This window comes from Ahaetulla prasina, chromosome 10, assembly GCF_028640845.1.
Source record: "Ahaetulla prasina isolate Xishuangbanna chromosome 10, ASM2864084v1, whole genome shotgun sequence".
Lineage (NCBI taxonomy): Eukaryota > Metazoa > Chordata > Lepidosauria > Squamata > Colubridae > Ahaetulla > Ahaetulla prasina.
Window position 1 is genome coordinate 30,277,491 of NC_080548.1, and position 14,232 is coordinate 30,291,722.

Sequence of the window (14,232 nt, forward strand, 5' to 3'; positions counted from 1 at the left end):
ATCATGACCAACCGTCATAAATATGAGTCAGCTGTCAAACATCCAAACGTAGATCATGTGACCATGGGGATGCCGCGACGGTCGTAAGGGTGAAAAAAACGGTCAAAAGTCACTTTTTTCAGTGCCGTCGTAACTTCGGTCACTAAATGAACCATTGTAAGTTGAGGATTACTTTTAAAACATTTTTTAAAAAAACCTTATTCATCATCATTAAGCTGGACTCGCTTAAATTTTAAATTTTAGATTTTATATTATTAAATTGTATGGGTTTTTAAATTTTTTAGTAAATTTTAGTGGGAATATTTTTATCTATAAGTAACCAAATTAAATAGGTTTTTTAAGGGTTGTTTTTAGTTTTGTACTGTTGTTTTCTTTCTGTATTTTACTTGTGGCTGTACACCGCCCTGAGTCCTTTGGGAGAAGGGCGGTCTATAAATAAAAAAATAATAATTATTATTATTATTATTATTATTATTATTATTATTATTATTATTATTATCATCATCATAAACTTTTTACAATTCTAGCAGGGTGGCACAGAGCCATCCTAAAGATGTCACCCATCTTTGATTTTCCTCAGAGAAGCCCAAATGAAGAGCCTTTTTTTTTTTTTTTGCTTCTTTCTGTCTCGGCAGGAGAATTTGGCTCGGTTATGGAGGGTCAACTCAGCCAAGACGGTGCCGTCTTTAAAGTTGCGGTCAAGACAATGAAGAGTAAGTAGTCACAAGGGGGGGTGGAAGTGCTCTTTTTTGATGGGAGGGTTAGAGTTGCCTCAACCCCAATAAATTGAGAGAGAGAGCCTTCTCTGTGGTGGCTCTCTTCCTTTGGGACATCATCCCAACAGAGATTAGACTGCCCCCCCCATCTTTGACACTCTCAAAAAGCTGGTTTTGCCAACTGGTCTGAAGAACTCAGAATGGGATGGATGGATGGAGCCCCTTCCATCCCATTCTGGGTGGAGGTTATGGTTTTTATTGTTTTTATCCTTTTTATATTGGGTAAACATTATATATATATATATATATATATGTAGGTCTTTGGTTGTTCGGGTTTTCTCCTGCGTAAAATTGGAAGTGTCTTGGCGACATTTCGACGAAGTCTCATTCGTCATCAGTTCAAACCCCCACTAGCAGTTAAAAAGGAAGAAACAGCTGCAATCACACATTGCTCCCAGAAGCACGAAGCTGAAGCCTGAAGCCTGAAGCCTGAAGCCATTTGTATATAATATATAAATGGATGAAGACTATTGCTTGACATAATGTAAGCCGCCCTGAGTCTTCGGAGAAGGGCGGGATATAAATGCAAAAAAAAAAAAAAAGATGACAAATGAGACTTCATTGAAATGTCGCCAAGACACTTCCAATTTTACGCGGGAGAAAACCCGAATAACCAAAGACCTACATACAAACTCCGCGAAAACCTCAGAAAATATATATATATATATATATATATGTAGGTCTTTGGTTGTTCGGGTTTTCTCCCGTGTAAAATTGGAAATGCAGCTGTTTCTTCCTTTTGCAATCACACATTGCTCCCAGAAGCACGAAGCTGAAGCCTGAAGATGACGAATGAGACTTCGTCGAAACGTCGCCAAAACACTTCCAATTTTACGCGGGAGAAAACCCGAATAACCAAAGACCTACATACAAACACCCGCGAAAACCTCAGAAATTATTTATATATATATAAATAATTTTATTTTATATTTATATTGTTTGTAAGCTTTCCAGACTTATTGTGAGTAGATGGTGGCCATGTAAATCAAATGAATAAATGAATAAATACATAACAAATCTATCTTCTATTTATCTATCTATCTATTTATCATCTTTATCTATCTAATCTATCTAACTATCTATATCTATCTTCTATCTATCTACTATCTATCTATCTATCTATCTATCTATCTATCTATCTATCTATCTATCTATCTATCTAATCTATCTATCTATATTTATCTTCTATCTGTCTATCTATCTATCTATCTATCTATCTATCTATCTATCTATCTATCTATCTTATGTCTGTCAAGTTTCATGATCAGAAATCCTTGAGCAAGGATTAATGCTACCAAAGCACTAATTTCTCTCTTCTCTCGGCAGTTGCCATATGCACCCGCAGCGAGATGGAGGACTTCCTCAGTGAGGCTGTTTGCATGAAGGACTTTGACCATCCCAACGTCATGAAACTGATCGGTGAGGGACGAGGTGGTCTCTTCTTGTATGCCCAGCTTCTTGCAGACATGTTGAGCATCCATGGTCTCCTCCTTCTAGCTCAAATCTCTATGGTCAGAACAAAGCCAATCATAGAGAGCAGTCAAGAAGGCCAACATAAAAAGTGGTCAACAAGGTCAACTATAGAAAGTGGTCAAGGAGGCCAACCAATAGAAAGTGGCCAACAAGGCTAGCCATATAGAGTGGCCAACAAGGCCAATCATAGAGAGTAGCCAACAAGGCCAACCATAGAGACTGGCCAACAAGGCCAATCATTGAGAATAGCCAAGAAGGCCAACCATAGAGACTGGCCAACAAGGGTAACTATAGAGAGTGGCCAACCGGGCCAACAATATAGGATGGTCAAGAAAGCCAACCATAGAGAGTTTTCCACAAGGCCAAGGAGCACAGAGGGTGAAGCAATGACATAAAGAGAGCAGAAGAAACGTTTTTATATAGATGAAAAAGAGAGAAAGGGAGAAGAAAGGGAAACAGAAAGATACATTTACAGAGGACCAGTGTTCCCCAATCTTGGAGCCACAAAAAGAAGATGAATGTTGAACTGCCAATCCGTACTTGTGTAGGACCACAATTTCTGTGAGTTCCCAACCTGTGCTGAAGACAGCTAAGAGTATAGGAAAATGTTTCTCCACCTTAACAATATTAGGAAGTATGGACTTCAACTCCCAGAATCCCCCAGTCAGCATGCTGGAAAGCTCAAGTCCAGGCAGGTTGGCTAGAGAGTTTTGGGAGCTGAAGTCCATGCTTTGCAAATGGGGAATTCTGGGAGCTGAAGTCAAAGCACGCCAACTGGGGAATTCTGGGAGCTGAAACCCTTGCACCTTAAACCTGCCAAGGTTGAGAAATGGTGCTCTAGCGATTCCAACTCACCTAGAGCAGGGGTCTGCAAACTTGGCTCTTTTAAGACTTGTGGACTTCAACTCTCAGTGTCCCTCAGCCAGCAAAGCTGGCTGAGGAACTCTGGGAGTTGAAGTCCACAAGTCTTAAAAGAGCCAAGTTTGCAGACCCCTGACCTAGAGCATGTCAGGTTACCTACTCCTTTCCGTAAGGCCTGACTCCCCCTTCTTCTGCCTACTTCCTCCTCTTAGTAGATTCTAAGACTGAGATTGACATCCAGTCGTGGGCAGATTTACAATTTCCAGCATGGGACGGAGGGGGTGGAGCAGTGGTGGGTTTAAATTTTTTTTTACTACCAGTCTTGTGGGTGTGGCATGGCGGACGCGGCATGGCTTGGTTAGGCATGGCTTGGTGGGCATGGTAGGGGGAAGATATTGTAAAATCTCCATTCCCGCCCCACTCCAGGGGGAAAGATACTGCAAAATCCCCATTCCCTCCCAATCAGCTGGGACTCAGGAGGCAGAGAATAGATGAGGGTGAGGCCAGCCAGAGGTGGTATATTTACCGGTTCTCCGGAACTACTCAAAATTTATTTATTTATTATTTAGATTTAAATTATTTAGATTTAAATTTCTGCTACCGGTTCTCCAGAACTGGTCAGAACCTGCTGAAACCCCACCTCTGGAGTCGGGTGGGGTAGACCAGCCCAGGTTGGAGAGACCTGCAAAGCGCACCTTTGCTCATTCCATCTGGGGCCCATAAAATAAAAATTAAAAAAAAATAAGCTGGAGCCTGGAAGAGGAAAAAACAAAAATGATGGAAAAGAAAAGAAACGAGTGTTTGGACTTTGGGGAGGGAGGGAGGGAGAGACTGGGCTGGGGAAAGCAGAAAGGACAGATTGTCCCCTGGGGGGGGTGAAGCTGTGAGCAAGAGGGAACTGAGAACATTATTACTTGGGAAAACAGATGTTGGCAAGACTGCCGGAGTCTTGACTGGAACGGGGGCTGACAGACGGGTGGGCGGAAGCTCAGCTAATGCAACTCAGACTTGCTTTGGGGTTTGTGAGGCAGCAAAGTGGGAGCTTCTCATCCAGTCCTGCCTCCCCCCATCCCACTCCTCCTCCTCCTTGATCCTTTTTCCTGCCTCCTGGCTCCTGTTAAAAAGGGAACACGGTCAAAATAACATTTAAAAGGTTAAAGTTCCCCTCACACATATGTGCTAGTCGTTCCCGACTCTAGGGGGCGGGTGCTCATCCCCGTTTCAAAGCCGAAGAGCCAGCGCTGTCTGAAGACATCTCCGTGGTCATGTGGCCGGCATGACTCAATGCCAAAGGCTCACGGAATGCCATTCCCTTCCCACCGAAGGTGGCCCCTATTTTTCTACTTGCATTTTTTACCTGCTTTCGAACTGCTAGGTTGGCAGAAGCTGGGACAAGTCACGGGAGCTCACCCCATTAGGCGGCACTAGAGATTCGAACCACTGAACTGCTGACCTTTTGATCGACAACCTCAGTCCTCACTCCACTCCCTCGTCCTCCTCCTCCTTTCTCCTCCACCATCACCCTATTCCCTTCTAGCACTGATGATGTTACCTAGTAGGGTCATGAAGTGTCTGCAAGAAAACCACCAAGCTCAGAGAACACCAAGGACCCCCTCAGCTCTCCTCCTTCCTCTTCTGTCTCTGCCTCCACCCCCTCGTCCTCCTCCTCCTTTCTCCTTCACAAACCCCATTCCCTTCTGGCGCTGATCACGTTACCTAGTAGGGTCATGAAACGTCTGCAAGAAACCCACCAAGCTCAGAGGGCATCAAGGACACCCCACGCCTTCTTCCACCTAAGAGAGTTCTCAAATGTCCCCTCTCTCTTTCCTGAAGGCGTCTGTCTGCAGAACACAGAAAGCGAAGGCTACCCATCTCCTGTAGTGATCCTGCCTTTCATGAAACATGGAGATCTACACAGCTTCCTGCTATACTCCCGGCTCGGGGAGAGCCCTGTGGTAGGTAGCAATCCTGCAGGATCGTTGATTCTTAGCCCTAAAACAATGGACTGTCTTAGTTGTCTTCGTGGACAACCAGCTAAATTGCATTAACAGAGGGATTCAATCAAGATCACATGGGGTCCTAATACCACTCTATAAAGTCTTGGAAAGACCACACCTAGAGTACTGCATCCAGTTTTTTTTTATTTATTTATTTGAATTTATATCCCGCCCTTCTCCCAAGACTCAGGGCGGCTTACATTGTGTAAGGCAATAGTCTCATCCATTTGTAATATACAAAGACATCTTGTATTGCCCCCCCAACAATCTGGGTCCTCATTTTACCTACCTTATAAAGGATGGAAGGCTGAGTCAACCTTGGGCCTGGTGGGACTCGAACCTGCAGTAATTGTAATTGCAGGCAGCTGTGTTAATAACAGACTGCATTAGCCTGTTGAGCCACAAGAGGCCCCCACACTATAGTGTGGTTTTGGTCACCACACTATAAAAAACACGTTGAGACTCTAGAAAGAGTGCAGAGAAGAGCAACCAGGATGATTAGGGGACTGGAGGCTAAAACATACAAAGAACGGTTGCAGGAACTGGGCCTGGCTAGTCTAGGGAAGAGAAGGACCAGGGGAGACATGATAGCCGTCTTCCAATGTTTGAGGGGCTGCCACAGAGAGGAAGGGGGTCAAGCTATCTTCCAAAGCACCCGAAGGCCAGACAAGGAACAATGGATGGAAACTGAACAAGGAGACATTCAACCTGGAAATAAGGAGAAATTTCCTGACAATGAGAACAATTAACCCATGGAACAGAAGTTGCCTTCGGAAGTTGCGGGAGCTTCATCACTGGAGGCTTTCAAGAAGAGACTGGACTGCCATTTGTCAAAAATGGTATAGGGTCTCCTGCTTGGGCGGGGGATGGGGGTTGGACTAGATGACCTACAAGGTCCCTTCCAACTCTACTAATCTGTAATCTGCACTCCATTCTGAGGGGGGGGGCTAAGTCCCAGAGGAGAGGCTAGTCCTTGTTGGTGTCTCCTCTGATAGTCCCAAAGGTCCTTTTTTTCAAGAGGCAAACTGGACTTTCTGATTTTTCTTTGAAGACGTTTCGGCTTCTCCTCCAAGAAGCTTCTTCAACGCCTTCCCCACCATCCCATCAGAGCGGAAGAAGCTTCTTGGGAGGAGAAGCGAAACGTCTTCAAACGAAAAACCAGAAAGTCCAGTTTGCCTCTTGGAAAAAAAAGCAACCCACTGACCTGGATGATTGAGAATCTCTGTAGACGCTCCCTCCGATTGCGTTGTTCTTCCTCCGCAGTACTTGCCCACGCAGACGTTGGTGAGGTTCATGGTGGACATTGCAAGTGGCATGGAGTACCTCAGTAGTAAGAACTTCATTCATCGGGACCTCGCGGCCCGCAACTGCATGTGAGTACTCCCCAGGTGGAGGACCCTAAAAAGGGGGGATTTAGAAGCAGAGATCAGCAATAAGGCCCCATCAGGACCCAGTTCGGCGTTCTGCATTTCAGGCACCACCATCCAAATTATTTTTTTATTTGCATTTATATCCCGCCCTTCTCCGAAGACTCAGGGCGGCTTACACTATGTTAGCAACAGTCTTCATTCTATTTGTATATTTATATACAAAGTCAACTTTTATTGCCCCCAACAATCTGGGTCCTCATTTTACCTACCTTATAAAGGATGGAAGGCTGAGTCAACCTTGGGCCTGGTGGGACTTGAACCTGCAGTAATTGCAAGCAGCTGCTGTTAATAACAGACTGCATTAGCAGTCTGAGCCACCAGAGGCCCCATTTGGAGATCTCAGTTCTCGAACTTTCCCAGCCTTTGCGGAGAATTCTGGGAATTGAAGTCCAGAAGCTTCTTGGCTTGGGGTGCGCAATCGTTTCATTTGTTGGCGGATGTACAGAGGTTCCCAGTCTCCGATTTAAGAATTCAGTAGTAATGTTGCTATATGTCAGCCCTTCGTGGTGACTAGACTAGGAAACCGAAGTCGTGCATGTAAATAACTATTTTTATTAAAACTTATTTTCTTTTAATTTTCTTTATTTTTATCTCGCCTTTATTATTTTTGTGAATATCTCAAGGTGGCAGGCACATATGCCTTTTTACTCCTATTTCCCCCACGAAAACAACCCTTTGGGTGGGCTGAGAGAAAAAGATTGGCCTAAAGTCACCCATCTGGTTTTCATGCCTAAGGCAGGACTGGAACTCACGGTCTCCTGGTGATTGGCCCAAAGTCACCCAATTGGCTTTCATGCCTAAGGCAGGACTGGAACTCACAGTCTCCTGGTGATTGGCCCAAAGTCACCCAATTGGCTTTCATGCCTAAGGCAGGACTGGAACTCACGGTCTCTTGGTGATTGGCCCAAAGTCACCCAATTGGCTTTCATGCCTAAGGCAGGACTGGAACTCACTGTCTCCTAGTGATTGGCTCAAGATCACCCAACTGGCTTTCATGGCTAAGGTGGGACTAGAACTCACAATCTCCTGAATTTCTAGCCTAGTACCTTCACCACTAGACTAATCTGGCTCAAGATCTTTTAAGTCTGAATGTGTGTTTCCTCCCTTTATCTTCATGAAAACCATCAATGGTTCTTGTCTGAGACGCTTCCTCAGGTTACATTTCTGCCCTGGGCTCAGATTTCCTTTATCTGAGCTTTGTCTTGGTGGTTCGCTGTCCTTCCTGTCCCTCAAGGTTTACTCCTTCTGCCTGTTACAGGGTCCCCTTGTCTTCTACCTTTAAAGCAGGGGTCTCCAACCTTGGCAATTTTACAACTTGCGGACTTCAACTCCCAGAATTCCTCAGAGGAATTCTGGGAGTTGAAGTCCGCAAGTCGTAAAGTTGCCAAGGTTGGAGACCCCTGGTTTAAAGCCTTTCCTTCAAGCGCCCTTCGCATTCCCTCCACAGGCTTAACGAAAGCATGACAGCCTGCGTGGCCGATTTCGGCCTCTCCAAGAAGATCTACAACGGTGATTATTACCGCCAAGGTCGTATCTCTAAGATGCCGGTCAAGTGGATTGCCATCGAGAGTCTGGCCGATCGTGTTTATACCACCAAGAGCGATGTGGTAAATCTCCCATTTTGCACTTCCCGGCCAATAAATCGGGCTAGGTTTTCATTTTTCTCGCCCGAAAAACCAGCTTCCAATCTTTCCACAGGGAGCATCTGGACTCCATCTGGATTCCAGATTTCTTACCTGCCTCCCTTATTTTCTTTTTCTTTTTCTTTTCCTAATCTCTACCCTGCAGTGGTCCTTTGGAGTCACCATGTGGGAAATCGCCACGAGAGGCCAGACGCCTTATCCCGGGGTAGAAAACAGCGAAATTTACGACTACCTACGTCAAGGCAACCGACTCAAGCAGCCGATTGACTGCCTGGATAGCCTGTAAGTATCTCTGCCTCGGTTTCCCGGGTTGTCAGCAAATATAGGCGTTCCCATTTCTCCTTCCCTGAATAAAGTTTGGCACGACCTCCGCGCCCTGCCGAAGCATAACAACTCCCACCTAAATTTGGTGTCCTACTCCCAGAAACTTTGGAAAAGAAACCAGGGGAGAAGGAATGCAGTTGGGATGAGAGGAAGGGACGTAAGCCAAGATGCGGGGGGGGGGGGTCAAGGGAAAGGAAAACATTCGGGGGGTCCTCGGTGCTCTTTGAACTTGTTTTCCTGCAGGCGTTTCGTTACCGAACTAGGTAGCATCATCAGTGGTAGAAGGGAGTGGGGTGGTGGAGGAGGAAGAGGAAGAGGAGGAGGGGGAGGAAGAGGAAGGGGAGGAGAAATGCTCTGGGCTCTTGGTACTCTCTGAACTTGGTTATTTTCCTGCAAACATTTCGTTACCAAGCTAGGTAACATCATCAGTGCTAGAAGGGAGAAGGGTGGTAGTGGAGGAGAAGGAACAGGAAAAGGAAGGGAGGAGGAGGAGATTAGGAGAAGAAATACTGTGAGTTATATAATATAATATAATATAATATAATATAATATAATATAATATAATATAATATAATATAATATAATATATAATATAATATAATATAATATAATATAATATAATATAATATATAATATAATATAATATAATATAATATAATATAATATAATATAATATAATATAATATAATATATAATATATAATATAATATATAATATAATATATAATATAATATAATATAATATAATATAATATAATATAATATAATATAATATAATATAATATAATATAATATAATATAATATAATATAATATAATATAATATAACAACGAGTTGGAAGGGACCTTGGAGGCCTTCTAGTCCAACCCCCTGCCCAGGCAGGAAACCCTACACCATCTCAGTCAGATGGTTATCCAACATTTTCTTAAAAATTTCCAGTGTTGGAGCATTCACGACTTCTGCAGGCAAGTTCTTGGTGCTCTTTGAACTTGGTTGTTTTCATGCAGATGTTTCATTACCAAACTAGGTAACATCATCAGTGCTAGAAGGGAGTGGGGTGGTGATGAAGGAAGAAGAAGAGGAAGGGAGGAGGAGGAGGAGGAGGAGAAATACTGTGGGTCCTTGTTGCTCTCTGAACTTGGTTGTTTTCATGCAGACATTTCATGACCCAACTAGCTAACATCATCGATGTCAGAAGGGAGCGTTTGCTCTCTCTTTATAAACCTCACTTCCTTCTAGCACGCTGGCTGGGGAATTCTGGGCGTTCACAAGTCCATAAGTTTTAAAGCTGCCCAGATTGGCGATCCCTGCTGTAGATAGATCCCCAGAGGGAATCTGTTCTCCAGAAATAACTTCTCCGTCTTCTTGTTACTCTCCCCCTCCTCCCCACTCCCTCCGCAGGTATGAGCTGATGATGAGTTGTTGGACGCTGAACCCCCGCGACCGTCCCACTTTCGAAATCCTGTCCCAGGAGCTGGAGAAGACCCTCAAGTCACTCCCACCGCCCAAAGATCCCGAGGAGATCCTCTACGTCAACATGGACGACGGAGTGGCCCCCGCCGAGGCGGAGCTGGGCGCCGTGGGAGGCTTGGCCCCCGAGGAAGCCCTGGCTAAGGAGATAAAGGCCATGGTCACATCTGCCGAAGTCCATCCCCCGCAGGCGACGGGCCGCTACGTGATGTGTCCCACTCCCCTCGAGAACAGCCGGCTCTTGACCGAGACCCTCAGCTGCGCCGCCACTGAGGAAGGGGCTTAAAAAAAAGGGAAGATCTGCAGACCCCATGCGCTGGGTGTCTATGGAGATGTTGCAAGGCTGGTGACCCCTTCCCCCCCACCTCTCCGCCTCCAAGAGGGGTCTTCCAAAGACAAACCCTTGAGACCCACATCCATCCTTCACCCCACGAATCGCCCACTCCTGATTCTGTTGACCTCTGTCCCGAATTGAGGTCTTCCTGACCCCCTCCAGTCACCTGGACCGGAGTGATTTCCAAAAGGCCAGCCCCCTCCGTGGGTCTCGTGGCCCCTCTTTCTCCCTCTCTGGGCCCAGCATCCCTTCTTGCTCACCTCAAGGCAAACCCACTGACTCGGAGACGATGCAAAGATAGCGACTAGAGAGAGAGAGAGAGAAAGAGAGAGACAGAGTCCTTTTCGGGAGCCAGTGGGGAGGGGAACCTGCCTTTTCTTCTTCCATTCCCAATAGTCACACAGCTTTTCAGCCCCTTTGTGCTATCATGCAGCAGCCCGAACACAGAAATTGCTCCGAGTTGTCATTTGCTCCATCGGAACGGGCTGAACAAACCACAATAAGTCAAATTTCCCGGAAGTCATCTAAGCCATAAACTTCCAAACAATGGGCTGGGTTCACCTCAAGGGTAAAATGCTCCCAGTTCGGACCGGATCGCCCGATCCGGTAGCAATGGCGGCGGGTGGTTTTTTGTTTTTTGTTTGTTTACATTTATATCCCGCCCTTCTCCGAAGACTCAGGGCGGCTTACAGTGTATAAGGCAATAGTCTCATTCTATTTGTATATTTTACAAAGTCAACTTATTGCCCCCCCAACAATCTGGGTCCTCATTTTACCTATCTTATAAAGGATGGAAGGCTGAGTCAACCTTGGGCCGGGCTTGAACCTGCAGTAATTGCAGGCTACTGTGTTCTAATAACAGGCTCTAACAGCCTGAGCTATTACGGCCTATTACTGGTTTGAAGAACCAGTAGCAAAAATCTCTGCCTCCTCCATGCCCAGCTGAGCCGCATGATCATCAGAGGGTTTTTTTATTTTTTTATTTTTAAAAGCATTTTTTTCTTTGGCCGGAAAAATGCTTTTAAAAGGCTCTGATGAACCCAGCTGAGTTGCCTGATTGTCAGAGGCTTTTTTTTCTTTTAAAGGCAAAAAAAAATGCTTTTAAAAGAAAAGAAAAGCCTCTGATGATCAGGCAGCTCAGCTGGGATCGTCAGAGGAGCCTTTTAAAAGCATTTTTTCTACAACCTCTTCGGCCGTAGAGGTTGTAGAAAAAAGGCTTTTAAAAGTAAAAAAAAAAAAAAAGTTGGCCATGCCCACCCAGTCACATTAGAAAACCCCCCCCCAAGCTACGCCCACAGAACCGGTAGTAACAAATTTTACTTTTCACCCCCGGTTCACCTGCTGTATCCCTTAACGATGTCAGTCTTATCGGGCGGCTAATTGGCTCGGATGTCACTCTTAAGCCATGTTTTTCAACCTTGGCGACTTGAAGGTGGGTGGACTTCAACTCCCAGAATTCCCCAGCCGGCAGAAGGTAGAAAGGCCGGCTAGGGGATTCTGGGAGTCGGAGTCCACTCATCTTCAAGTCACGAAGTTTAAGAAATATCCTCCTGCTTTTACCTTTTTTTTTTTTTTGTAAAATATGGTTTACAAAAGGCTGGGTTTGTACAGCATATGAAGTCAAAATAAGGTAACTTTATGGTGTAGCATGTTACATGAACCCTGTTCATCTTAGGGTGCAAACCCAGCCATCCTGGCTGTGAAGGTTTTGGGGGCAAATTTTACTCTCTAAATCAGGGGTCTCCAACCTTGGCAGCTTTGAGCCGGGGGGACTTCAACTCCCAGAATTCCCCAGAATTTTCCCAGAATTCTGGGAGTTGAAGTCCCTCCGGCTCAAAGCTGCCAAGGTTTGGAGACCCCTGCTCTAAATTCCCTCCATGAGTGATAGTCCCCCAGCCCAGTAAACTAAAGGCCTCTAGAGGTTGCATTCACACAACCTGCTAAGCTTAGATTGTTTTAACCTAAAAGTCGGGATCTGTGCATGTCTGCATTAGTGAGTCCGAACCCTTTAATTTGTTTACTGTTCAAGGGCACTGTGCGAATCCCACCCAAAGGTTAATTCAGTAACCGGATGAAGGACGTTGTGTGAACACAAGCAAGCCCGGGTCTGTCTTTGTTCTTCCCGTCCTTCCGACGGGAATACAGGTGGTCCTCGTACTTAACGGCCACAACTGAGCCCCGACATTTCCGTCGCTAAGTGGATTTCGCTCCATCTTACCACCTTTCTCGCCATGATGCTTAAGTGAGCCACCGCCGTCGTTAAATCGGGACACACGGTTATTAAGCGAATCTGGCTTCCCCGTCGGACTTTGCCGGTCAGACGGTTGCAAAAAAAAGGGGGATCACATGACCCCCTGGAACTTGGCAACCATCATAACTAGGAGTCGGTTGCCAAGCGGCCAAATTTGGATCACGTAACCACAGGGAGGCTGCCACGGTTATGTAAGTGTGAACAAACAAGTCATAAATCACATTTTTTGAGTGCCGTTGTAACTTCGAAAGGCCATTAAGAAAATCGTTGTAAGTTAAGGACTACCTGAACTCTAGCTTACTCCCTCCAGTTCCTTATCTCCTTCCTACTTTTAATTTCCAGCTGTTTCACTGCCACGATTGTCTGCTCATCACCTTTGGCTGGACACCAAGGACAAATGAAAAAGACAGTTACTCTAAACTAGGGGTCTCCAACCTTGGCAACTTTAAGCCTGGAGGACTTCAACTCCCAGAATTCCCCGGATGGGGAATTCTGGGAGTTGAAGTCCTCCAGGCTTAAAGTTGCCAAGGTTGGAGACCCTTGCTCTAAACCTCAAATTGCATGGAGCAGAGTAATATCAGACGGACTTTTATATCCCGGGTGCTTCTCAAGAAATATTTCTGGGGGCCCCCACATCTGGCTCCTGAACTGAATCTGCTGAATACAGACTGATCTACTCTCAAAAGACCACTTCAGGGTTTCCTCCATAGCTTATGGGATTCTTGAGAAGACCAAGTCTTGAGAAAACTTGCCGGCATTTTATTTTAGCCGTTCCTGAACACTGCAAAAAACTGATCTCTGGGGAAGAGACCGAGGATCCTGCAAAGACAAAAAACAAAACAAAACAGAAGAACAGAGTCGGAAGGGACCTTGGAGGTCTTCTAGTCCAACCCCCCCTTGCTCAGGCAGGAAACTCTATCACCTTTCAGACAAATGGTGGTCCCAATCTCTTCTTAAAAACCTCCAGCGTCTATCCAGTTGAGGACTTCAGGAGGGTTAAAAATGGTTTCCTAACCCCTCCGTCCTTCTCTGCTGCAATGGAGGGAGGGTTTTTTTTCTTTCTTCCGTTTTTTTGCAAGGCATTTACAGAAACGAGAGACGGACCCACCTGCATCACTAGGAAATGCCCCCCCCCAAGGAAACCCCCCAATCTCAGTTCCTTCCTGGAAGTCTCCACCTTCAACAGCTGCAGGAAGATGGAAATCATTACCAGCAGTGTCAGTTCTACATTGCCGTTTTGCTGTACAATCCTTGCGCGACGGTGATGATAATGTTACCCCAACAGCTTGCAGTATGTTGCTGACTTGTGTCATACAAAGCAGTATTTCTCAATCTTGGCAACTCGAAGACCGGTGGATGTCAGCTCCCAGAATTCCCTAGCCAGCATTGACTGACTGGGGAATTCTGGGAGTTGAAGTCCACACGTTTTAAAGCTCGCTAGAATGCTGGCTGGGGAATTCTGGGCATTGAAGTCCACCGTTAGCATGCTGGCTGGAGAATTCTGGGCATTGAAGTCCACCGTTAGCATGCTGGCTGGGGAATTCTGGGAATTGAAGTCCACTGTTAGCATGCTGGCTGGGGAATTCTGGGAATTGAAGTCCACTGTTAGCATACTGGCTGGAGAATTCCAGGAATTGAAGTCCACTGTTAGCATGCTGGCTGGGGAATTCTGGG

The 14,232-nt window shown here is 45.6% G+C and overlaps 1 protein-coding gene across 5 annotated transcripts in view; it reads left to right on the top strand.

The window, feature by feature from the left end:
* The window catches only part of AXL (AXL receptor tyrosine kinase), a 71,918-nt gene extending 58,881 nt beyond the window's left edge, over positions 1-13,037 (top strand). For 2 of the 5 annotated variants that reach the window (XM_058195667.1, XM_058195668.1), the window contains exons 14-20: positions 636-713; positions 2,103-2,195; positions 4,944-5,065; positions 6,371-6,480; positions 7,985-8,144; positions 8,326-8,462; positions 9,905-12,099. In XM_058195667.1, coding sequence (XP_058051650.1) covers positions 636-713; positions 2,103-2,195; positions 4,944-5,065; positions 6,371-6,480; positions 7,985-8,144; positions 8,326-8,462; positions 9,905-10,259 — 1,055 coding nt within the window. In that variant the 3' untranslated portion in view covers positions 10,260-12,099. Of the gene's footprint in view, positions 1-635; positions 714-2,102; positions 2,196-4,943; positions 5,066-6,370; positions 6,481-7,984; positions 8,145-8,325; positions 8,463-9,904; positions 12,100-12,146 lie in introns of those variants that run through there. The other 3 variants (XR_009156587.1, XR_009156588.1, XR_009156589.1) reach the window with 3 other exon arrangements.
* The last annotated feature ends 1,195 nt before the right edge of the window (positions 13,038-14,232 follow it).